General features: G+C 41.5%; 1 protein-coding gene across 2 annotated transcripts; it reads left to right on the top strand.

The window, feature by feature from the left end:
* The first annotated feature begins 247 nt into the window (after positions 1-247).
* On the top strand, positions 248-23,187 carry ssh1a (slingshot protein phosphatase 1a). Of its 2 annotated transcripts, XM_079686179.1 has the most exons (15): positions 248-519; positions 2,690-2,727; positions 10,485-10,585; positions 12,692-12,756; positions 13,704-13,825; positions 15,788-15,856; positions 16,027-16,092; positions 16,605-16,799; positions 16,939-17,032; positions 17,758-17,886; positions 18,076-18,122; positions 18,237-18,383; positions 18,753-18,953; positions 19,220-19,922; positions 20,050-23,187. In XM_079686179.1, exons 1-15 carry the CDS (start codon positions 439-441, stop codon positions 21,109-21,111), a joined length of 3,120 nt encoding a protein of 1,039 aa, XP_079542305.1. In that variant the 5' UTR covers positions 248-438; the 3' UTR covers positions 21,112-23,187. The 2 variants fall into 2 exon arrangements, with proteins under 2 accessions (XP_079542305.1, XP_079542306.1); XM_079686180.1 differs by lacking the exons at positions 248-519; positions 2,690-2,727 and adding an exon at positions 8,329-8,453.
* Positions 23,188-24,064: the final 877 nt, after the last annotated feature.

The raw sequence follows: 24,064 nt of genomic DNA, 5'->3' as shown, positions 1-24,064 counted from the left end.
GGGTGGGATCAGGGTGGGATAGAAAATAAAGTCTATAATAATAATAATAATAATAATAATAATAATAATAATAATAATAATAATAATAATAATAATAATAATAATAATAATAATAATAGTTGTATTAATAATATTGCTTTCTTTTTTTAAATACTACTTACATGTCTGTCTCTAATACCTTGTCTTATAGCATTGTAAGCCCTATATGGAGCACTTTGAATAAGCTTGGGTATACAAATGAACTTCATATAACTTTTGTTGTTGATACTATACAGTGCACAGTGCCATAAGGATGGCCGGGGCCTTGAAGGCAGCACTTCCTGCACAGACAGCCCTGCCTGCAGGATAGTTCCTCTCCTCAGCTGGATGTATCGTTAGCTCCGCAGCTAGCAGCTCTCCAGGCCCAGCGGCCGGCCGGTGCTTCCTCATCTTCCAGCCATGGCGTTGGTTACTCTGCAGCGGTCCCCGACCCCCAGCGCCGCATCCACCGCCAGCACAGCGACCACCACCGCGGGGGAGGTGAGTCTGATCCCGGGTGAACAGAACCGTGGCTCCGGTGTGGGGAGGTGGACAGGCGGAGGATGAGCGGGATGATGCCGGAGAAGGGGCCCGCTGATTGGGGCTAAATTAGCACCGTTAGGTATCATGATGCTAGCTAGGTCTGTGGCTAGCAAGCAAACCTCTTCGTTAATGATACTCAGAAGCTGCTGGCCACCATTTATGCCAATACGGCGGGTAGATGTTCTCATTGTTAAATGCAATAACATTACTTAGAAAAATATCCCTACACCTGTTAAATGTAGCGTTATTTGTTTAAAACTAGGCGAGTTTGACAAGTGCCTTATGAATGATTTAAGCTAACGTTAGCTGGATTTGATGTCTGGTTGACATTGAAATAACGTATTTTCCTCAACATTAATATAGCTATATCCAACAGTCTGTATGGCACACCATTAGCAGAACTATACGTGGTCACTGCAGTCTCAATACTGCTAAATTCATGTCCATTTACTAATATTAAATCTCAGATTTGTCTCTAAAAGTGTGGTGGCTTGATTCAACTTTATTCTCTTTAGCAGACAACACATCAGAGCCAGTCAGTCAACTACACACAGTGTTTCTATGTCAATTTCTAATTTGCTGCCTCCAATAAATATGGGGAAGTATGAGATTTCCAGTATGTAAAAAGCAAAAAGGGAAAAGATATCTAACTTTAAGCTTTTCATATACCTCTTTATGGCAATAAATAGTCCCAGTTTGATCTATTAGTTTACTAGGCAGTCACAGCTAGAAAGAGTGATTGTCCTTGCCTCAACTATAACCATTTAAAGATAACTTCCTCTGCTACTTTCATGTACAAGTATGTTCCTGGTCCTCACTGCCAGATGAGGGCGCTAACCACCAGCTTTAAACAGGAAAACTCGCCTTTTTCTGCTCTACATGACCAAATCAGAAGAAACAGATATGATATAACTGGGTTTATTTACAACCATCAATGTTTGATCAATAGATGAAAACTTACATTTTCAAAGCATGTTCAAAACTGTGCAACATATTAAATGCCATATATAGTTATTATTAATTTGCAGTTAGATGGCTCCTAATAAAATAGTTTCATTAGCTTTATTGATATGACTTGGTTTCGTCTTTGCGCCTCTGTGTTTTTTCTGGAGCGTTTGGTGTAGTCCAGCAGTGTGTGAGGTGTGACAGATAAGGCTGCTGCTGCAGCTATGATGTCATCGGCGGATGAGGGGTGGGGGGGGGGGGGGCTGCTGGAGTACTACTGTGTGAAGCAGTTAATGCATGACATAATATCACCTAATGCACAATAATGGAAAGTTAGTCATTCAGTGTAACATGCTCGTCTTGCAGAATGAATCTCTTCAAGCAAATTGTACTCATCTTCTGCATGCCGTAACATTTCTCTTCTTTTCCTGCTAAGTATATTTGACTCGGCTGTAGACTTTCCCAGATAGGGGCTGGTTTCTGTTTACTATTCCTTAAATGGCTGATTCTTGTTGTAGTCAAAGTCACTTAGGGATTTGAACTAACCATTATTTATTGTGTTATATATTGTTATACCTTATCTAAATGGTCAATATGCAGACATGGATATGAGTCTCTCAAACCTGTATCTTCTGTATTCGAGTGCCAAACCACCAGACAAAGCAAACCTCTTAACATGCTCAGCATCCTCCATAGTCCCTCCCTCATCCTCCCTAACTGTTGCCCTAAATTATAGTAAATGTGTGGTGTTGTGACCGACCTAAAGAAATGCCTTTGGGTTTAAGTGCTGCATTGTGTGCAGGCTGGTCAGCTGAACTTGTCACGATCTTTATACTGCCATGCTTATCAGCCCCCATTATACCCTTATCATGCAACTGCTTTTTATGTAATCTGTTGCACACCGTGCTTTCCTCTATGCTATTTTAGTAATATCTTACGTTGAGGAGCTTTAAATCATGTCTGCAATCCTCTGCCTCTTAAACGCATGTAACACATCTGTATTTGTAGTGACTTCACTAGAGGTAGTATCTACCACAAGAAGTATAACGTACTTGAACTTGTTGTGTAGTGATTCAGTTGTGGGTTATCTTGTTAACTTTAATTATCAATGTGTATGATTTGCTGCCAAAATGTTGCAACAGCATTGGTGTGTTATTAATCTTTTCCCTTATCTGTATTGCAGGATTTTGGGAGTGAAGATGAACGGCGAATAAATCAGAGGTAAGTTTACTCCAAGTTGAGTTTTGCCTTTCTGTTGCATGGTACTTGGCAAAGCAACTTTTATACACAGGTGCTGTTGACTGATTGGCTAAATCTACTATGAGTCATTTGGTGAAATCTGGAGTGGCGACAGACTAGCATCCACAAATCAGGGTGACTACGTGTCAGTGTAATGAAACACCTTTCTGTCTGTCTTGTTGGCATCTCCTCATCTTGCCAATTGTCTTCCAACTGTCAAACCCTGTTATTCGCAGTAGTCTCTCAAGTAGTGTGTTGACAGACAAGTCTGTATTTTTTTATTTGAACGTTGCATTATGAGTTGAGTCACTTGGCATTTCAGTAGCTCTTTGTGTGGAGCGAAAGTACTGCATTGAATTGATAGAAAGCCGATCATGATTTTGGAACTTATGTGTTATAATAATTTACTGGGTATACATGTAAACACTAAATGGTTTTGTGAACATTTACTGTTTCTAAACTTTCTACCCCTTTCAGTCAAAATAGGAAAAACTAATTATTTGTCTCTCAACAAAAGATAAAAAGTTGGAATCCGTCCTGTGGATTAAGACTTTAGGAATTTTGGTAAAACTGATGTTTTTACCAAAATGTTTCGTTTTCACCCTGCAAGTTATGACCGCTCTCCTTTCACTGGTGAAGACATTTTGTGAATAGAAAAAAAATCATTGTGTTAAAGTTGTACCATCAATATGCAGTCAGGGCACGGCAGTCTTTAATCTGGCTGTCAATCAAATAGTTACAGGCCTAGGATGGACTAGGGTCTGAAAAAAACTTTTGCACAGTTTTCACTGAAGTTTCAATGTTTTTAAGATATTTTCAAGAAGAAAGAACTTACAATTTGACTTTGTTCTTTTATTATCTGACTTCATGTAACACCAGCAATATACATTTTGTTTTGGGCAGTACTGTGATGTTCACTTTGTAGCTTTAAGCTGACTAAAAGGTTTCCTTCTCGGGTGTTATTTTGCAGTTATCGTCCATAATGAAAATACTTCCACTGAAATGCAACAACTCTTGTACTGAAAAGCATCCAGATCCAAGTGCTGCTTGTGTATTTGATCAATAATCAAGAGAATTGTAAAACAGAGTTTCTCTGCCAAGAACCGTGCAAATACACTTTAAATCTTGTGTTTATCAGAGATGTGTTAATAAATCTCTCGGCATAAAAAAGTAATACAAAATATCAAATGGACTGAAGATACCTCGGTTGAAAGAAAATAATGACCGATTACTCAAAAGTCTTATTATAATGTTTTAATTTGCTTTAGTGTGATCTGTGATTTTTCATATCCTTTGTCCTGAAAACCTCACTTGGATTTGGACTGAAATGTTTTCTTGAAAAAGCAGAAGACTTGTGTCCCTAAAACAAGCAACATTCTAAGAGTTCCGTGTCTTTTCCTTTATGCAACAGCCTGTGCAATGTCCCGTGTGTGAGAATGTCCTGTGCATGATGCAAGCTCTGTCTTGCCACCAGATTGCTTGGTAGGCCACGTAATGCAATAAATTACTTGTAAATTCCTGTTTTCTAATATTATGGCATATGAGTTGTCCTTTATTTGACAGACATATTTATCTTAATATCAGGGTGCAGGGATCTAGTAAACTAAATAGATAGCTTCATCTGTTGAAGGACAGCCATACGATTGCCAAGTGGGAGTATTGATGCTTGCTCTTCCCCAACTGACCTTGATGATGATGACAAGCCCAAAGGGGTTGATGGAGGCCAACATAAACATTGTGCAGGTGTTGGTGGCATTGCGCCAAGGTATGATTTAATCCTAACACCTTGTACACACCGCACAGTTGAGCAAGAAACTGAATATGGGTTTATGCATGTTTGTTTGTGTTGAGATATGGGGTTCAGCACGGAGGCTAACACGGAAAATCTGTAGCTCCACAGAAATATATAATTAATTTAAACTCACCACAACACTTTCCCACTCAAATAGCACACTTGTCAAGACTTGTAGTGATAATGGATGGAAAAAGTGCAGCGGTGGACTCCCTCAGATATGTCAACTATGTGTGGATCTTAGAAACATAGACTGGCAAACTGCAGCTCCATCTCTGGGTCTTTGTCGTAGGTTTCCTTAGTGACAGGATGATGTCATTTTTTACCAGCTGAAGCCCTACGTGACTCTGCTGACATCTGAGGAGGTTTCTTCCTCCCTCTCTGTCAGTAGTGTTAGTGAGAGAATGGCAGCATTATGCAACGGGCAGCCTCAAGAGGAGGCCTTTTATCCTCACTGTGTGCAAAACACTCTGAGACCTTAAATAAACCAGCCTGCTTACTGCCTCTGTGGAGCCTTTTTACACTCCGTGAGTCTTTGGTGTAATCCAGCCTACTACTCTAGCATACCAATACACATGATGACCTGCTGAGAGCAGCGACCCTTAGCATATCTGGCCCTGTTTGGACTTCATCACCTTCATCTTGCTACTGCTGCAGAAACATGCCTCATCATTAACACGCCAGTAGTCCTACCTGCTGCTTGTATAAAGCTTGACCTCTCATACGGTGGAAGTTGCCTTCTCCTTGCACCTGACACACTGAGCTGTCCAAGTCTCCACCTGACACATAGCTAAACCAATGCAAGCTTGTAGAGAAATACAGTGTCTGGTAGTAATCAGTGTTTTAGGATTGGTCCTATAATGACTCGGAAATGAAATGGAAATAAGTTAGCATTTTCCACTTTCTGTTCCCGCTTCTTGAAGTTCAGTTTGGTTAGATTCCTGAAACAGGGTTTTTGTTTAACACAAGCTGAAATTATGTTAACGTTGTACAACATAAAACATCAGTAATTTCTCAACTCGTGAATTTTGATTGGTAGCTTTTTAAATCTGACTTTACATTTCAATAATCATTATTGGTGTTGCTTTGTAGAAGTTATCTTACTACCAACAAAACCTGTACGTTTTTAAACTTTAATTTGCCACGGATCTTATTCTCGGAAATAGTCTTAAACCCAATGGAAAAATCCCATTTGCTTTTTATCGAGGAAACCAGGGCAATGTTAATGTTTCTGGTTGGATTACAAACATGTCATCCTTACAGAGCTCTAATCAAGAATAAAAGTAGATCTATCTTGTTATCTACGTCGCAGAGCTATTGTTAACGTCAGTCAGGAAATCCTACCAGATTAGATTAGAGTCATACCACTTAAAGGTGGGGTAGGTAAGTTTGAGAAACCGGCTCGAGATACACTTTTTGTTAAATTCCATGGAATGCTCTTAACATCCCGATAGCAATGAATATCTGAAGTGCTTTGACAAAAAATCCATAAAAAAATGTCATCTGTGGAAGCCGTGGTACTGTAAAAAGCACGACCAATCCTCAGTCCTCCGCTCGCATCTCCTGTGGGCGGCACTAAGTCTCGAGGATAGGAGTCGAGGAGGGGAAATTAGAGTATTGAGAAACCTCTAAAGTGTCTGCTGTTTCTCACCTTCTGTCAATCTGAACGTTGATAGAGCAGGTGTTGCGAGATTAACGTTACTACTCGGAGAAGGAACTCTCGCGAGACTTCCGGTAGAGACTTCCTGTTAAGGTTAGATAATGTGTTTTTAAATTGAGTGAAAATATATATTAAAATATATATATATATATAAAAAGCGGAAAATAAAATGGAAAATCACAAAAAAAGTTAGATGGAAGAAAAAAAACATTACAACATTACAATAAAATATATCACACAAAACAAATTTAATAACATTCAAATCAATAAATACTGAATCAGCAGTCTTAAAAGATCAGGATGCAAATTAGTTTTAAGTGTGAGTCTAATATTAAAATGTAACAAACAGATGCAGGCTGAAATGGTAAATTATTAGTTGCAATGCCAAAAACGTAGATACATTTTTACTAAATCTAGTGTTTGGGATGGGATGTTCATAAGCACATAGCGCAATTTATAAAAAAATATGCTCAAGCCATAGTATAGTTAAAGGTGGGGTATGTAATTTATTTCAGAAACACTTTTTGTTATATTCCATGGAATGCTCTTAACATCCCGATAGCGATGAATATCTTAAATGCTTTGACAATAAATACATTATAAATATCATCTGTGGAAGCCGTGGCGCTGTAAAAAGCACGACCAATCATCTGAGCCGGCCCGGCTAAAATAACTGGATGGCCTACCTGCCTGTCATCCTTCCATCTGTGCACAAACTTATCTCGTGCCCTCATTGGTCATGTGCACATTTGTGTGTGTTGGAGGAGGGGCTCTTTAAGGAAGTGGCAGATTTTTTCCGCCTGTGTATTTTCTAATTCTAGCGCACTCGAGCTGGTTTCTCCAAAATTACCTACCCCACCTTTAATTGTGTGTGTGTGTGCGTGTGGGAATGTCAGAGGGGGAAAGTGAGAAAAAAAGTTATATCCCATATAATATAAGCTTTAAAACCACAAACAGATGTATCTGCAGCTCAATGTCAACAACTCTCTTGCTGACATTGCATGATTCTATTGTTTCAGTTCTTTCCTTCCATGCATCTAAAAAAATAAAAATATGTATAAGAGAAATGTTCACTGTGGTTGCTGGTACATTAGACATAAAATATGTTTCCTGCTATTCTTTAATCATCTAAAACTTTGTATTTCTTATGTGCTACATCTGAGTGAGTGACATCCGGCTATCCACTTAAAGGAGAGAGACAGGCTAATCCCTCTGTTCTAACTCTGCGTATAATGAGATTTCAGAGCTATGAAAGATGCCAGTTCTCACTGCCCTTTCCATGTGCTAAGCTCCGTGGAGGCACTACCTTGGATTCTGTTGACCCTTAAGGTGCCATACACATGGAGACATGACCATTGTAAAGGTTTCAGCCAAAACCACTCAACCGCTTTTTCTTTTTTTTTTTTTTTTTTAATTAGAAAGTAGCCCTTCTTTCCCCCGTTAGACAGAGAAAGAAAACTACACTCTCAGTGGGCATTGGACAGACACATTTCTGGTTGGACAGCAACACAAGATGCTAGTTGTGGACCTGTTTGGCTAAAGAGGAAACCTTTTGTTCTCTTTGTACTGAGTGAGACCTGATGGATGAGGTAAGTCTCAGAGTTCATGCTGAAAAGGAGGAGAACTCCACCTCTTGAAATCTACTAGATTCATTATTCCCTGTAAGCTTTTTGCTCATAATCTTGTTGAAGGGCCAAAGAAATGATAGGATTGACTTTGTGTCTCTTGGGGAAAGTGTCTGTCATAAACAAGAGAGTGGAATTCCCTCTTGCTTTTCTTTCTCACGGATGTGAATGTTTAACCGACCGTAAAAGAGTAACACAGACAGAACAGACTGAAGGCACGGTTGTGAGTGCCCCGAGGCAGCGGGTGGAGGCTGCAGTGCATCCCTCCAGGCAGCAGTGACTCGCACTCAAACACACAGACGCTCAGATGAGGGAGGAGTAGGAGAGAGAGGGAGTGGCATTTGAACAGACGGCACTTCTTCACTGAGGAGGGCAAATGAGTGCAGCCTGTCAGTCGCTCTGTCACTGAAAAGCGGCGGGGAAAGACCCGAAGCCGCCTTTTTGTCTTCTTATGGACCTTCACTGTTTCTGGAGGCAGATGAAAAGGAGGTAGCTCCTGACGGGGAGGCCTTCGTTTGGTGTCGGTCAACAGGATGCATCTGAAGGTAGAACACATTCATGGGGCCGTGATGAAGATGCTACCGTATTTTGTGGAGAACGCTGTGCTGACCCAGAGTGAGATAAACCGCATGTGAGTCAAACGTTCTCTCTTCTGAAATGGGGTTTGAACTTGTGGAAATAATGATGAGATTTGAGATCCAACACTAGGTTTGGACCTACTGCTCAGTGGTTGTGCTTTTCAGATTAGAATTAGGTTTAAATAACTTGCTGTTTATATATTGGTAATTATTGATCTACTGTAAATGTTTGAATAGTTGATGGGTCACTTTGCAACAGATGCTATTGTGTCATTTCAGGCTAGCAGATTATCTCCAAACATGCCCACCTGATATGAGATAGTGGACTTCAATCAAAATAACTTTGCCTCCCATGATAGCTGAAATGCAGTGGTGCACAAATTACTATTATTTCAGGAGTGTTCAGCCATATACACTTTCATCGTAGTCTGGAAAAGAGCACTTTCTACTTTTGTTGTTATTTTGTTTTACTTGCTTGTAAGCGCTTTAAGCACCAGGAAAAGCGCTTTATAAATGTAATGTATTATTATTATTATTATTATTATATGTGCTATATTGTTCTATTTTGGAATCATTGAGCTATCTGGCAAGCTTTTCTGTCATAGTCATTGTTTGCTTTGATACCAGATGTATTTTTAGCCCTCGTGTTTGTGGAGAAGTTGATAGCATAGTGTTGCAGGTCAAGATCTGCGGCCGTTTTAATTATGACGTCTGAACAAAGGCTGTAAATCAATAGGACAGCTCTAAATGTACTCACGAAGAGTGCGAGTTTGATGTGTTTTTTTCTCTTAAGTTATCATCTATCCAAGGCTTATCTGAGGACTAAAAGTTAGTTTAGTTAAAATAGGAAAATAAGCAGCTGAGAGTTGTACACAGTGCTGAGCAGTGTGTTCTTGCTCTTGCCACTTTCCCCTCATATTATCCATCATTCCCTGACAGTGGACCCTCCTGACAGCCTCATGAATCAGAGAACAGAGACACAGAAATCCACCAAAGTGAGACAAAAGCTTGTTGAGAAGTGTCCGCCCCCGTGCTTTGTCAATGTGGAACTTTTCCCTGTGCTCCGGGGGCGAGGGAATTTATTCTGAGGTGCACAAAACGAAATTCATTGTTCCCACAAAATCATCTGTTTGTCCCTGGCCTGTTCCTCTGTACGTAGGTTTTGAAAATCGGATCAGAGAGAGCAGAAGGAGGGAACAGTTTCAAAGCTGAATAAACAATTTGATGGTGAAAGACTTTCATCGATACCTGTTCAAACGGCCAATGTCCCTGGGTTGATAGTAGGAACGTCACAAACATTTCTAGTAGTGACAGCTGTGGATGCAGGTTATGACTTTTCTCCTGACTTGTCAAACTTAAGGTATCGTCAGTTAAAAACAATATGAAGCTGTTATTAGTTTGGCTCTTTAAAGCTGACATTAGCTAGTACCTACTTAAAGATGTCCTGGTTGGCCAGACTGCACACACAGAATATGTGTAATAGGTGCAGGTGGTCCACCCTTTTATTATGAATGTGTGCACATTGTTTTTCAGTCAAATGGAATGATTGAATTCAGCCCAAAGGAAAATCCTCGCTTGTTTTTTTTATTGCTATTCTCAACTTATGTCATCTGTTGACAGCTCCAAAGGCTAACCTGTAAAACTAAGGGAGTTTACAGGCAGGTGTGAACTGGTAATTGCTGCTTTTCGGCAATTGTGAGACTTAATTATCACAAACAACTGCAGTTAAGTCAATTATTTTAGTCTGTGTTGCATTACAGCAAGCCAGCAGAGAACTGACAAGTCAAATCTGAGCGCAGCCCATGCAGTAGAAAAAAGACAGATAAGCATTCAGGATCAAAGCTTGATTCACGGCCGCTGTAACGTGGCAGCTGGGCTATTCCACTCAGCTGCTGAGGTAATTCACCGACCGCAGGCGGCCATGATTTATGCTCATCTCTCTGGCTAAGACTGTTGAATCTGAATATTGAATTTGTCCAACCAACCGGCTCGGATGTTTTGCTGAGTTGCTCTGCGGCGTGGTGTCTGATGTATAGCGTCTGTGTATCAGTGCTTGTAACTGCTCTTTCCCATTTGTTTTGCAGCCTGAGCGAGAGCTACTTTATGGTGAAGGGCGCTGCTCTCTTTCTGCAGCAGGGGAGCAGTAATGAGGGACAGAAAGCACATCCTCACCACAAACATGCAGGTAAGAAACCCAAAAGCACAACCTGTTATCCACATCGTTTTCTAAATGTAGGGTTTAATCTAATTCATCTTTTGTGTGTGAAGAGTTGATGTGATTGACTTTGTAACACTACATCAAATGCTTTGAGCTGAGGGGAGAAAAATGGAAGCTGCTTTGTTTGATAAGTGATTGTTTGCATTACCTTGTTTGTCCTCACTCACTGACCAAACCTTCCTGAGTAAAGGGTAAATGGGGTGAATGTGCAACACTTTGCTCCGCACCCTTTATGCCTTTCATTTTGTTTAAAGCACATTGAGTTTGAGCTGACCCCGCCTCAAATCCTGTGTTTCTTATGTAATTACAAATTGACAAAACACAATTTTTGGTTTCAGATGATTATATGAAAATTAAAACATAGCTATGTATATTATATTCAGTTTCTTTCAATAAGTCCCCCTCAATCCAACACACTGGGTCAAAGTCTGTTTTGGCAGTGGTGGCCTTCTTTATCCACTCAAACCCTTATTTTAGCCAGTTTTCAAAAACATTTGCCCGGGGAAATAGTTTTATCATCGCCCAGCAACTGTAGGCCTGAGCCAAAAAGTAGGCAGTTGGTTAACTTTTGCCAAGTGCTTGATAAAGGTGTTCCTGCTCTGTAAACTGGAATCAGGTATCTTCACCCGCCAGTTTTGAGGAAATAAACACGACACGCCAGAGCTTATATACGTTTAGATATGATACACTTACCTGAGGTTCTCTGAAGCCACACTAAAGTGTTCATCACTTGTTATGAAGAGGAAATTGACTATTTAGGTGTGTCCTAATTGATGTTTTCTTTGACATACAAGTGAGCTATTCCCCTTTGGGAGAATCAGTGTAATCCACTCATACAGAATAATATGTTATAGGAAATGGATGTAGTTTATGATGTAGCAGGAAGTGAGTTGAACTGGTCTGGACCTCTCGCCTCAACATGGACACTTGATAGCGAATTGTCTGCAGATATATCTATGTTTCTGTGTAGTGCTGTTGAATGCTGCAGCTGTTATCATTCAGAGCAGATGCCCTCCTGGCTGCCACAGAGCCAGGATGAAAAACTAAAACCACAATATCACTTGACTTTTTGAAATTGAATCCGCTCTAATCCATCAAAACGATCATAACACAATGACATGTTTTTAACCAGATGTTTTTGGTAGCAGATATTGAAAATGAAGCTATAACTTTAACAGCATTCATCAAATATTGGCAAAATAGTTTTTAACATATTCCAAAAAGCATTTTTATATCCTGACAATATGTGTTTTGCCTAGCATTGCATTTTTTATATGTAATATATAAAGAACAATTCACTACCCTTGTGACAGTGTCAACATGCATGTGCTCTAGTTAAAGATGCATTTTAATCAGTTTGCCAAACATCTGTTTTTTCTTTTGTAACCTTAAGTCATGCATTCTTAAGTTATATCAAAGCAATCGTCCTTAGGCTATACATAAAGAACTTTGAAATACTTTCAATCCTTAATGCAAAAACAGATGCATTATGTTAAGACATGGACCCAGAAAGAAGAGAAAATGACCAAAGGCATATTCTGGAGAAATATTAAACACGTTTTAACTTTGATTTTACTGAGAACGCATGCAGCGGTTTTCTGAGATACAAAGACGGCATGAGTCATGACCTGCTGCTGCGGGCACTTTCTGTTTCATGCCAGCAGCTGTTATAAAAACAGTCAGGATGACGTGATCCGTCTACCTGTTGACATATTTCAACATGGTTGGATCTCCATCAGCTGATATTCTGCATTGCTCTGGGTCCACACCCTGTTTTTATTATCAATCTTCACTTCTAAAATGCCACAACAAATGCCAGCTGATATAAAAACATGTTTGAAGTAATGTCTCCAGGAGTGCATTGTAACACTTATCTGCACTTCACTACAGCAATGCTTTTAATTATACAAGCTTATTGTCGCCCCAGCATGTATTATGTTTCCATTAATATCAGTGTTGTGAAGAGGAAATATAGTAAATGTGTCTTTCAAGTGAAAAAGTGTCAGTTTGTACGACGAGGTACGAGGTGTGCTCGTCATGGAACATTTCTTTCTTTATTATCTTCCTCAACAGGCGACTTACCTCAACACTTACAGGTGATGATAAACATCCTTCGCTCGGAGGACAGAATCAAACTGGTGAGAGACAACATAATTATATGCATACATCTAAACACACATACACACACAAACAGGCCTATGACTAAGAACCTGGCACTGCAAACCCTCCAGTATGCCTTTTATTGTGTGCTCATTTGTTCACTGTAATTATTAGCTCATGAGAGCAGGTTTGAACGCACTCAGGAGAGCATTACCAAATGTTTCCATGGTGTGTGTATGTAAGTGTTAAGCTCAGTTATTACATGGTGTGTTCACCAGCTCTGTGCTTTCTTACATCCTGGGGACTCGGTTCCCTTATAACTTCAAATTTGTATTCAAGTTTTTTTTTTTTTTTTGACACTTTGTTAGGCCCAGATTTAGCAGAGTCTGTTCTTTAAAGGTTTTCGCTTCTCTACGGTATTTGCTGATTTTTTTACGATCAGATTTTCCAACTCTTATGTTGACTGGGCATGAAAAGCACACACTTGCCTCACTTTGCATTATTTCAATTAAGTATGGTTCAACCCACACGTTTGAAGTGTGATACTGAATGACTGGTGTTAGCTTTTATTAAACACGCTTAAATGAAAGCATGTTTATATATATATATTTATATAGTAATTACCTTTCAGAAACACTCTTTTCAAGATTCAATGCTTTTATTGTCATTTGCACATAGCTCGGTGTAGTTATGAAAATGAAAATCTTAGGTCACAGGCTCCTCCAACAGTGCAACACAATCAACCAGATAAATATACAAGTAATTGGAATATTGATATAAGTTGCAAACAGATGAATGTTATGGATGTTCTTTCAAAAGTTCCGGTGTTTAACCGTCTTATGGCCTCTTCCATAAATACTGCAGTAATTGAATGTCGTGTTCTTTGGTGGCTGTTCTCAGGCAACAACAAGAAACAGGATTTCTTACTCTTAGCCGAAAAAGGTCTGGCTTTGTATGTGTAGTGAAACTGTGTGTTCTCATGCAGGCGGTGCGTCTGGAGACAGCGTGGTCTGACCGGGTGCGCTACATGGTGGTGGTCTACACCAGTGGGCGACAAGACACAGAGGAGAACATCATGCTGGGGATCGACTTCACCAGCAAAGACAGGTCAGAGTGAAGTGACTGTTATTTTGTATATATGTTGTGCCTTTAGGTCTTAATGTGTGCATATGTATACATGTGTCTTTGATTGTGTATATAGGTATATACTGTACATATTTGCACACATATTTTTATACATATTTGTTTTTGTATTCGGGATTGTGGAAAACGGAATTTCGATCTCTGTCCGTACACACAAACTGAAAGATTGACAATAAAGTTGACTTTGACTTTAAGTTAACCCTATATGTATGGGGGCTCTATGATCGCTGTTTGCCATTCTATTAAATTAAACTAATGGTCTATTCATTAATTAATTAGTATTTTAATTTGCTTTGTGTTTCTAGTTGACTGGAGCTCCTAAACATGCACTGTACAATCAGAAAAAGTAACAATAGTGTTTGATTTTTTGTCTTCCCCAGTCTGCAAATGACGTTGAATCCCCTCTATCCGCACCACATGATAGTGTTTATTGTAGAAATCAACAGTCCAACGGTTTTTAAGTCAGGTGGATGATTATGTTACCGTACCGTAGTACCGTAGTTAAGACATTTGCTAATAACAATATATATTATTAGAATATCAACATCATAGAATATAAACTAGACACAATTAGAAATGGTCTTGCTTAAGCATGTTAAAAAAAAAAATGGTATTCCTACACTGAACAAAAATATAAACGCAACACTTTTGTTTTTGCTCCCATTTTTCATGAGATGAACTCAAAGATCTAAAACATTTTCTATTTACACAAAATAACCATTTCTCTCAAATATTGTTCACAAATCTGAAAAAATCTGTGATATTGAGCACTTCTCCTTTGCCAAGATAATCCATCCCACCTCACAGGTGTTAGACAGCATGATTATTGCACAGGTGTGTCTGGGGGGGTCCGAAAACCAGTCAGTATCTGGTGTGAGGGTTAGGGTAATGTTGTGAATCGAGTGGCCCATGGTGGTGGTGGGGTTATGGTATAGGCAGGCGTATGTTATGGACGATGAACACAGCCACTCGATTCACAACATTAGCCGAACCCTAACCCTAACCCTAACCCTAATCCTAACCCTAACCCTCACCCTAATCCTAACCCTAACCCTCACACCAGATACTGACTGGTTTTCGGACCCCCCCAAACTCCCCCAATAAAGCAAAACTGCACGTTTCAGAGTGGCCTTTTATTGTGCCCAGCCTAAGGCACACCTGTGCAATAATCATGCTGTCTAATCAGCATCTTGATATGCCACACCTGTGAGGTGAGATGGATTATCTCGGCAAAGGAGAAGTGCTCACTATCACAGATCTTTTCAGATTTGTGAACAATATTTGAGAGAAATGGTTATTTTGTGTATGTAGAAAATGTTTTAGATCTTTGAGTTCATCTCATGAAAATGGGAGCAAAAACAAAAGCGTTGCGTTTATATTTTTGTTCAGTGTAGTTTGATCGCTAACAGTGGGCAACGAATGTAAGAAAATATTTGGTTTTGTTTGAACATTTTATTGGCTGGTATACTAGTATAAGAATTATTGGTGAATATACGAATGCACTATGAAGGTAATTAGTGAATACACAAAGCGTATACAGACACCATCCTTCACCATTTGAAATGTAACAAAGTAGAAGAAAAACAAGACAGAAAAGAATGAAAACATATGTATGGTAAAGAAAACCCCGCCCACCCAGACGAAGGCACCGGCTACCTAGACAGTAGACACACAACAGAAAACCAAAGTAAATCACACCTGATGTATTCCCTGCAGGGCTGCTCAGGACAGGATGCTGATTGTTAAACAGCAGCAATTAAAAAAAAAAAAAAAATCTTGCCATTACAAGTGTCCCTGAGGATCACTTAGAGTCACTGATATTCATTAAGTAATCTAAGAATATAGCAATTACCTCAACAATGTGGAAAATGACATGTCATTTTTTCCGTGTGTTCGCCTGTTATTTATTTTTCTCTCCTCTGCCAGCAAGAGCTGTTCGATCGGCATGGCGCTCCCTCTGTGGAGTGACACAAAGATCCATCTGGACGGAGATGGGTGAGTTCTCTCCGTCAGTCTGAGCCCCGCTGCAGCATTTAACCCAGCAGAGATATTTCCCTTTTTTTTTTACCAAGCACTGCAGCCACACCTGCCTGTCGAGATGAAACGAGACACGCAGAGCTGCACTGTGCTCAGGGGAATGACCGTCTGTTTTCTTTGCTCCTCAGGGGTTTTACTGTGAACACGGCAACTCGGACTCATGTCTTCAAACCCGTGTCAGTGCAGGCTATGTGGTGAGTAACAAGCAACCTCTGGAGCCACAGTGGCTGTCAGAAGAAATGGAGCTTCATGACACACCACAATAAATCTTCTGATAAACACATTTGCGACTGTGTGAGGCAACGCTGAGTCATCCTGCCACCTGCTGACTTGAAAATGCATCTGCAGAGAAGTGCAATATATATGCCGTTAATAACTGTGCAATATACACATGGCTGCTAAATCCTCAGAACTGTTACAGGATGTTTATTTTGTAAATTGTGTAACTTTTTTTATTGTAATTTTTGTATCTTTAGTACTTTTTTATGCATGTTTCTTAGTAACAATAAGCTGTTTTTGGCTCTTTTCTGCTGTACCAATGTAAATGTCCCCTCTGTGGGACTAATAAAGGTATTCTGATTCTGATTCTGAAGTGCATTGAGCCCCTAGCACAGATATACATTTAAAAAAAAATTCCTCACAAAGTTTGACTGGCTTGATTTATCAACTACAACCATGACCTTTATCTTTTCCAAATGCACTTTAGGTCCGCCCTGCAGGTGCTGCACAAGGCCTGCGAGGTGTCCCGCAGGTATAACTACTTCCCTGGCGGCATGGCTCTCACCTGGATGGGCTACTACGAGAGCTGCATTGCTTCAGAGCAGAGCTGCATCAACGAGTGGAACGCCATGAAGGACCTGGAGATCACGAGGCCGGACTCACCCACCATGTTTGTGGAAAAGTCAGTCAACACAAACTTCAATAGGATTCTTTATGTGATCACTTAAAGTAATCACAATCCGACGGCTGTTTTAGATAGCTTTGCATTTCAGGAACGACTGAAATTGTGTGGAATTTTAACGAGACTTCATCTTTGATAGGCCTTCGGAAAGAGAGAGGACAGGGTGCCTTATTAAAGCCAAACTCAGAAGCATCATGATGTGCAGAGACCTCGAGAACATCACCTGCAAAGAGGTAAATATACAGTAGTGCTAGTACACACACACACACACACACACACACACACACACACACACACACACACACACACACACACACACACATACACATACACATACACATACACACACATGTACACACACACACACACGCACACACACACACACACACACGCGCACACACACACGCACACACGCACACACACGTACACACGCACACGCACACATTCAAATAACACAGCTTTGCATTTATTTTCTGGTGTGCTTACATGTTTGCTCTCTTACAGGGCTGCCTTTTTTTAACTTTTGAAGATCTATTGAGGTTTAACTTGATAGACATTATCAACCAAAAAATATTTGGTTACAATAACGGAATGAAATCGACGCTATTTTTCAAACAGTCTGGTGCAGCGCTCTATTATTATTAAAAATCACACCAGCGCTCCTTCGGGGAAACGATGAGGTCAAAAATCATCACCAAATATTTTCTGTTCTAGCTCAGCAAAAAAGACTAAAACACCAAATGTGATAATACCCTTTGCAGTTGCTTTTGACTTCAAATTATTTTCTATTACAATGTAAATCTCTTTATTTACATTTTTGGGAAACACTGATAAAGCTTTTTCTTCAACTGTGCACAAATACAGAGTTTAAACAGAATGAATAGACATTCACGTCTACAGCAATACAATGGTAAACCCTACACAAGAATAAAGAAACACTGTGTAATTGTCTTGTCAGATCCGAACAGAGTTGGAGCAACACATGAACTGTAACCTGAAGGAGTACAAAGAGTTCATCGACAATGAGATGCTGCTGATCCTGGGTCAGATGGACAAACCCACACTCATCTTTGACCATGTCTACCTGGTAAAAAAAACATACTGTCTCTTACATTCACCAACATATCTGTTACATATGTAGTTTCCTGTGAGTAACTGAGAGGAAAAGGGAAGAATGCTTCCATGTGAGCTGACCCGTCTTTGGAGAAACAACAATCTTCAACAGAAATGAAAACACACTCAAACCAAACAATATGTTTCTTCATTTGATTTTTAGGGATCTGAATGGAACGCATCTAATTTGGAGGAGCTCCAAGAGTCCGGGTAATTTGTTTTATGTTATGAAGGGGCTAAGATAACGTGCTAAAAACATATTGTGGTTATGATCCGAGCAAGAAAGAATGTTGTTGATGAGCTAGCATTATCTTTCCTCCCCAGGGTCGGCTACATCCTCAACATCACCAGAGAAATAGACAACTTCTTTCCAGGCACTTTCAGTTATCACAACATCCGCGTCTACGATGAGGACGCCACGGACCTGCTGGCTCACTGGAACGAGACATACAACTTCATCGTGAAAGCAAAGTGAGTCCTTAGAGGGAAAGAAAACATGTTGCTCATGCATCTCATGTTTCTCTCAACTATCCTCATTTGTCCAGTTATTAAAATCTCAGTTTACGATTTGAGAAAGTTTCCTATTACTTTTCAACCTGTTGTTGCAAAGTATTATGATCATGTATCTGACTGAATGAGTGGGTCATTGTGAAGGTAAACAAAATGAAAACTTTAACTTAGGAGTTTTTTCTTGAGTTTTCAGCCACTAGTACCACTAGTTTAACTAAACAAGCTAAATCGACTGAGAAATCATAAGATGTGGTTCAATTTATTAGAAATAGATATTTTGTGGACCTAAAGGTGAATATTTATTTAGGCCAACTAAATCCTCCCCCATAGAAAGAACCACTCGAAGTGTCTCGTTCACTGCAAGATGGGCGTCAGTCGGTCTGCCTCCACTGTCATCGCCTACGCCATGAAGGAGTTCGGCTGGTCGTTAGAGAAGGCCTACAACTTCGTCAAGCAAAAGAGGAGCATCACGCGACCGAACGCAGGCTTCATGAGGCAGCTGGCCGAGTACGAGGGCATCCTGGATGCTAGGTACAGCTCGTGTGTGTGTGTGTGTGTGTGTGTGTGTGTGTGTGTGTGTGTGTGTGTGTGTGTGTGTGTGTGTGTGTGTGTGTGTGTGTGTGTGTGTGTGTGTGTGTGTGTGTGTGTGTGTGTGTGTGTGTGTGTGTGTGTGTGTGTGTGTGTGTGTGTGTGTGTGTGTGTGTGTGTGTGTGTGTGTGTGTGTGTGTGTGTGTGTGTGTTCTCAGTGGACCTGTTTTTTTTTGTACTTACTGTATGCTCTCCTTGTGTACTTCCAGTAAACAGCGTCACAACAAGCTGTGGCATCCAAACGCTGACTGTGAGATGTCCGAGGGGCAGCAGGGCTTGTCTCAGTGTTGTGGGGGGGAGGGGGGCCACCTGACCCCAGAGCCGGGGATGTCTCCGTGCTGCCAGGAAGCGCTGTCTGATAAGGGAGCTGCGTGTTCGTCTCCGCGCAGGGCTGTTGCCCTGGAGGTCGACCCCGCCTACAACAACTACTATTTCCGCCGGCTCTCTGACTCAGCGCTGGATAGCGAGCCGTCCACGCCTGTGCGCGGCCCCCCCCTTATCGGCATGGAGAAAGTCTTTATAGAAATTGACGATGTGGAGAGGGACGCTCTGCTCGATGATGAGGCCTTTGACAGCCGCCGTGAAGGCCTGCCGCTCCCTCCTGTAGGGCCCACAGCCGATGGGACCGCTGCACAGACCAGCTCTCGGGGCCCCGAGGCCCTGGAGGAGCTGCGGCTGAGGCTGGAGTTCAGCACAGTGGAGGAGGAGGATGAGGAGGAGGTGCAAAAGGAGGAGGCAGAGATGGAGGTGCTCATGCAGCCAGATGATGGAGGGGGTGAAGAGGGAGGAGGAGGAGAAGGAGGAGGAGAGGAAACACAAGATGTGGACACAGAGGGGAACGGGATGGATCTGGCAACCCTAAATGAAAACTCCAACAATAACAACCATTTGAGCTCTCCACGTCCCCTAAATGTAAGTTTGTGGTAACGAATACAGCTTCATTTTAGAATGAAAATGCTGTTACCAATTCCATAAATCAAGTTTTTTTTTAGAAGACCAATTACCTCCAACATTCTTTTTCTTTCTTTTCTTCATTTAGGGAAAAGCTTCCTCCCTCCATACTCTCTCCTGCAGTGATCCCAAGTCCAAGCTGGAAGAAGACTCTCCACTCTTAGTTTCTAAGCTTTGCCTTAACCCCAGTCCTCCTGAAGTACCAAGTGCTTCATTCCCACTTTCCCATACCTCTTCTGAAGGCCATCTGAAGCCTTCCCTGAAGTCTTCAGTTGGAATGCTGCGCCCTTGTGGCCCTCGGTGTGACTGTGCCAACTGTGCTGCCCCCCCGCCTGCAGCTCTCCCCCACAGAGATGAGCAGCACTTAGCGGAGCCAAAAGGCAATAGTGATATAGTAAAAGTAAAGAATGAGAGTCAGAAAGGTATATATGCAGCTGCATCGGAGGCTGTCCCTGAGCTGATGACACTGGATTTGGAGGAAGAGAAGCTTGCTGCGGGCCACCAACAGGAGACCCTGCTGCAGCTGCAGAGGTCCGGGCTGGTCCGCCGCCGCGCTGAGAGACTCGAGAGACTTTCAGGTCTGTCCAACGAGAGCTCGCTTTCCCTGAAGCACACATGCCACATGTCAGGAAGCAGCCCTTTTCACACTGAGGGGGAAGAGGAGTTCTCTGGCTTTCCTAAATCTTCTACGCCATGCCATGTGCGGTTAGAGCCACTGGTGGTGCGGCTGAGCAACGAAGCCTTGTTGGGAGTGGTGGGGTCCGGGCTGCTCACACCCACCTCCTCGCCTCACGGCTCCACCCTGACTCGCAGCTCCAGCAGCGACAGCCTGCGCAGCGTGAGGGGGAAGCCCGGGCTGGTGCGGCAGCGGGCGCAGGAGATCGAGACCCGCATGCGTCTGTCCGGCCTCACCGTGCCCTCCAGGCTGAAGCGCTCCAACTCGCTGGCCAAGTTGGGCAGCATCAACTTCTCATCGGAGGACTTGTGTTCCGCCTGCTCCTCCGATGCAGGGACACTGCTGCTCCTCTCGCTGTCCCCAGAGCCAGACCTCGGCCTGCAGTGGGACCCCCCCTCCACCCCCGCTCTGCCCCGGCCCCGCAAGGACCTGCACACTCCAGAGAGATCACTACCAGTGGAGCCCCGAAGCTGACACATCATGCAGAGGTTATCAACTCCACTCATCCCCTCCTCTGTAAGGGCTGGAGAGTCAGAAGAAATGAATGAAAGCTAAAAAAAAAAACATGCCAACTGTTGTCGTGAGGAGTGTACGCTCTCTTTGCCACGTTGTTTCTCAAACTGCTGTTCACAGTGATGAAAGTCATATTGCTGTATCTAAGTGTGTAAAGCCATCAGCTCACCTCTAACTTAGTTTGATTCATGGACAAACAAGTGCCTTACCTACAGTATGAGACCAGAGGCACAGAGCTGTGTTGGACTGCAGGGTGAGGCGCTACGAGACGCTCTATAACCTTTAACTTCACAGCTGTGAGCACCTGATATGTACCAAATTGTGGTATCCATTGGCACTTAGATTATTTTTGAACCTGTCTGGTACAAAGTGGTAGCCTACATTGCTGAACTTCCCTCGATGGAGCTTGACAAAAGCAACGTGTTTCATAAATGTTTACCGCACAGTTTATGTTTTAGTCGTAGAGGGTTGTAAAATGTAATGGTTACCTCATGTTGCGTTCATGAAGCTCTTTCTCAGATGAACACCGGGCTAGAGTTTATTTCAGTTATTTTGCTGATGTCGATTCAAAGTGAGGATATCAGTTTTGAGGTGTATTTTAATGTGTGACTGTGTGAGTCTGCGTGAATGAATGGGATCGAAGCGAGAAGGTTGTGACTTTGTTTAGCCAGAGGCATGCTCACTGTTTTCGAAAAAACGGAACAGAAACATTTCTGAGTTTGTTGTTCCTTTGCACTGCTTTTTTTATCGAGTGAATACCGGTACACAAGCAAGCTTTTCTTCCAAAATAACATGAGAGTAATGTTATTGACCTCATCATTCCCTACAGTTCTTAAGAGAGCACAGTCTGGAGTCACGATGCATGGCTTCAAATCAAGAAACAAATCTCTGATGTCACAGGAAATATGGATCGATGGCAGTCAAATCATAAAATGTATGTGAAGCTAAAGTTATCTTTTGACAAGATATGATTACAAACATTAGCATCCAAACCTTCTTTACCTTAAATCTGCTCATTCTTGAGGGTTGCCAACATTTTAAACTCATTTGTGCTTTTTTTTTTAAATGTGAAAGACCAAAGTTCTTTAACCGACTCCACAAATTGAAAACACCATTTAAGCTGTTAAAAATAGGTGAACCATAATGTCAATCAACCATGTGCGTATTTAAGTGCTGTCACATCTTTTTTGCACCTTTTGGAAAAAAGGAAAGAGGCTCAGTGAAGTCGCGAGGCTCATAGCTGTTAAGCTTTTACGCTCAAATCGTCAGTGAGTTTGAAAGCTTCGATCACAATAGGTTACTTCACAGTTTTGTAACCTTTTTCTTTTTATATTTAAGTATGCAGTAACTTTTGTACTGTACATTGCTGTAGTTCGAATGCATATTGCACTTTTTATGTTTGTCAAAATAATGTACTGTATGTGTTAATTATGGAAAATAAACATTTCTTTACATAATAATAATTCCTTACATTTATTATAGCACTTTTCCAGATGCTCAAAGCGCTTTACAAATACACATTACACTCATATCATACATGTAACGGTCATGTACTGTGGACAATACCCACAGGAGCAAGTGTCTTGCCCAAGGACACAACGGCTTTACAGACGCAGCGGCGGCGGGTTTCGAACTGGTGTTCCCCAACACCCCCTTGATCTGATGATCAACGCACAGCCCACTGCGCCACTCCGCCCATCTTCACACCTCAAAGTCATCAAGGCGCTTTTCAAGTACACATATCATACATGTACTGTGGACAGAACCCACAGGAGCAAATTCGGGTGAAGTGTCTTGCCCAAGGACACAACGGCCAGACGCAGTGGCAGCGGGTTTCGATCTGGATTTCCCAACGCCACCCTTGATCTGATGACCAACGCACAGCCCACTGCGCCACTCTGTCTCAATATACCGGTTTTTTTCTTGTACCCTATCATGTCTATTTAAGTCCCGTTTCTTGTTTTTATACTGTCTTGTTGTTTTTATATTGTCTTGTTGTTGTGCATTGGCACCTTGAGTTCATATTGTAATTTTGTTGTACTACAATGACAAATTAAAGATCTTATCCTATCTTTAACAAAACTATTGGTATTGAATATACAAAAACAGAAAATGGGATAGTTAAAGACCCTTAATGTTATGAATGCTGTGTTTTGCAGCCTTCCTGAAGAGGGAAACTATCATATCTGAGCAGTAAGTCAACATTGATGGTGTGTGTCCTGAAATTACATCATCGTGCCCCCATGTATGTTTTGGCAGGTTTTCTACCAGCGAGGTTATATAACGTTTTGCTTCCCGTCACTGTTTTCATGACATCAGTGAATTAATTGAGCTACACACTCTTGTTCCTCCTGCTTTATATGACTGCGTGTTTGCACCATGAATGCTGCCCTGTGTACAGTAGAGGATGTGTTGGCGTTGCATTGAGGCAGTTTTTCATGTTTGGTGTGTGAGTTGAAACTGCTTTTCTTTTTTTTTGCATGAAACCTGAGACCTGAAAATGTGAAATGAAAAATCATGTGCTAAGTTTTGACTTACTGTAAACTTGTAAAACATTTAAATGACAGCAGGGCTAAATTAGAGGCCTCATTAGTTTGCCAATGAGCTTGTGGAGTCTGTCTTTAATTAGAAACAGATTGCCTTTTTGTCTAGACAACCTTAAGAGGGACATGTAACACTTTTCAATGTGAGGACTGCCTGCCTGTCAGCGCAGCAGCCTTCTTAACCCCCTCTTCCCCTTCTTCTGCTGGAGAATTATTGGCTGACGTACCTCCACTTGTGTTTTATTATCTGAGGACGTATCCTGTTTTGGACATCACTATGGAGACCAAGAGAAACAAAAGGATAAGGTCTGAGCTATTTTTCAGATAATTTCCTTCACTCCTGGACGTACCCAGATTGGCTAGAATTACTC

Source organism: Notothenia rossii (genome assembly GCF_949606895.1).
Source record: "Notothenia rossii genome assembly, chromosome: 6".
NCBI classification, from domain to species: domain Eukaryota; kingdom Metazoa; phylum Chordata; class Actinopteri; order Perciformes; family Nototheniidae; genus Notothenia; species Notothenia rossii.
The sequence above is the reverse complement of the archived record's forward strand: the minus strand, read 5'-3'. Positions and strand labels throughout refer to the sequence as shown.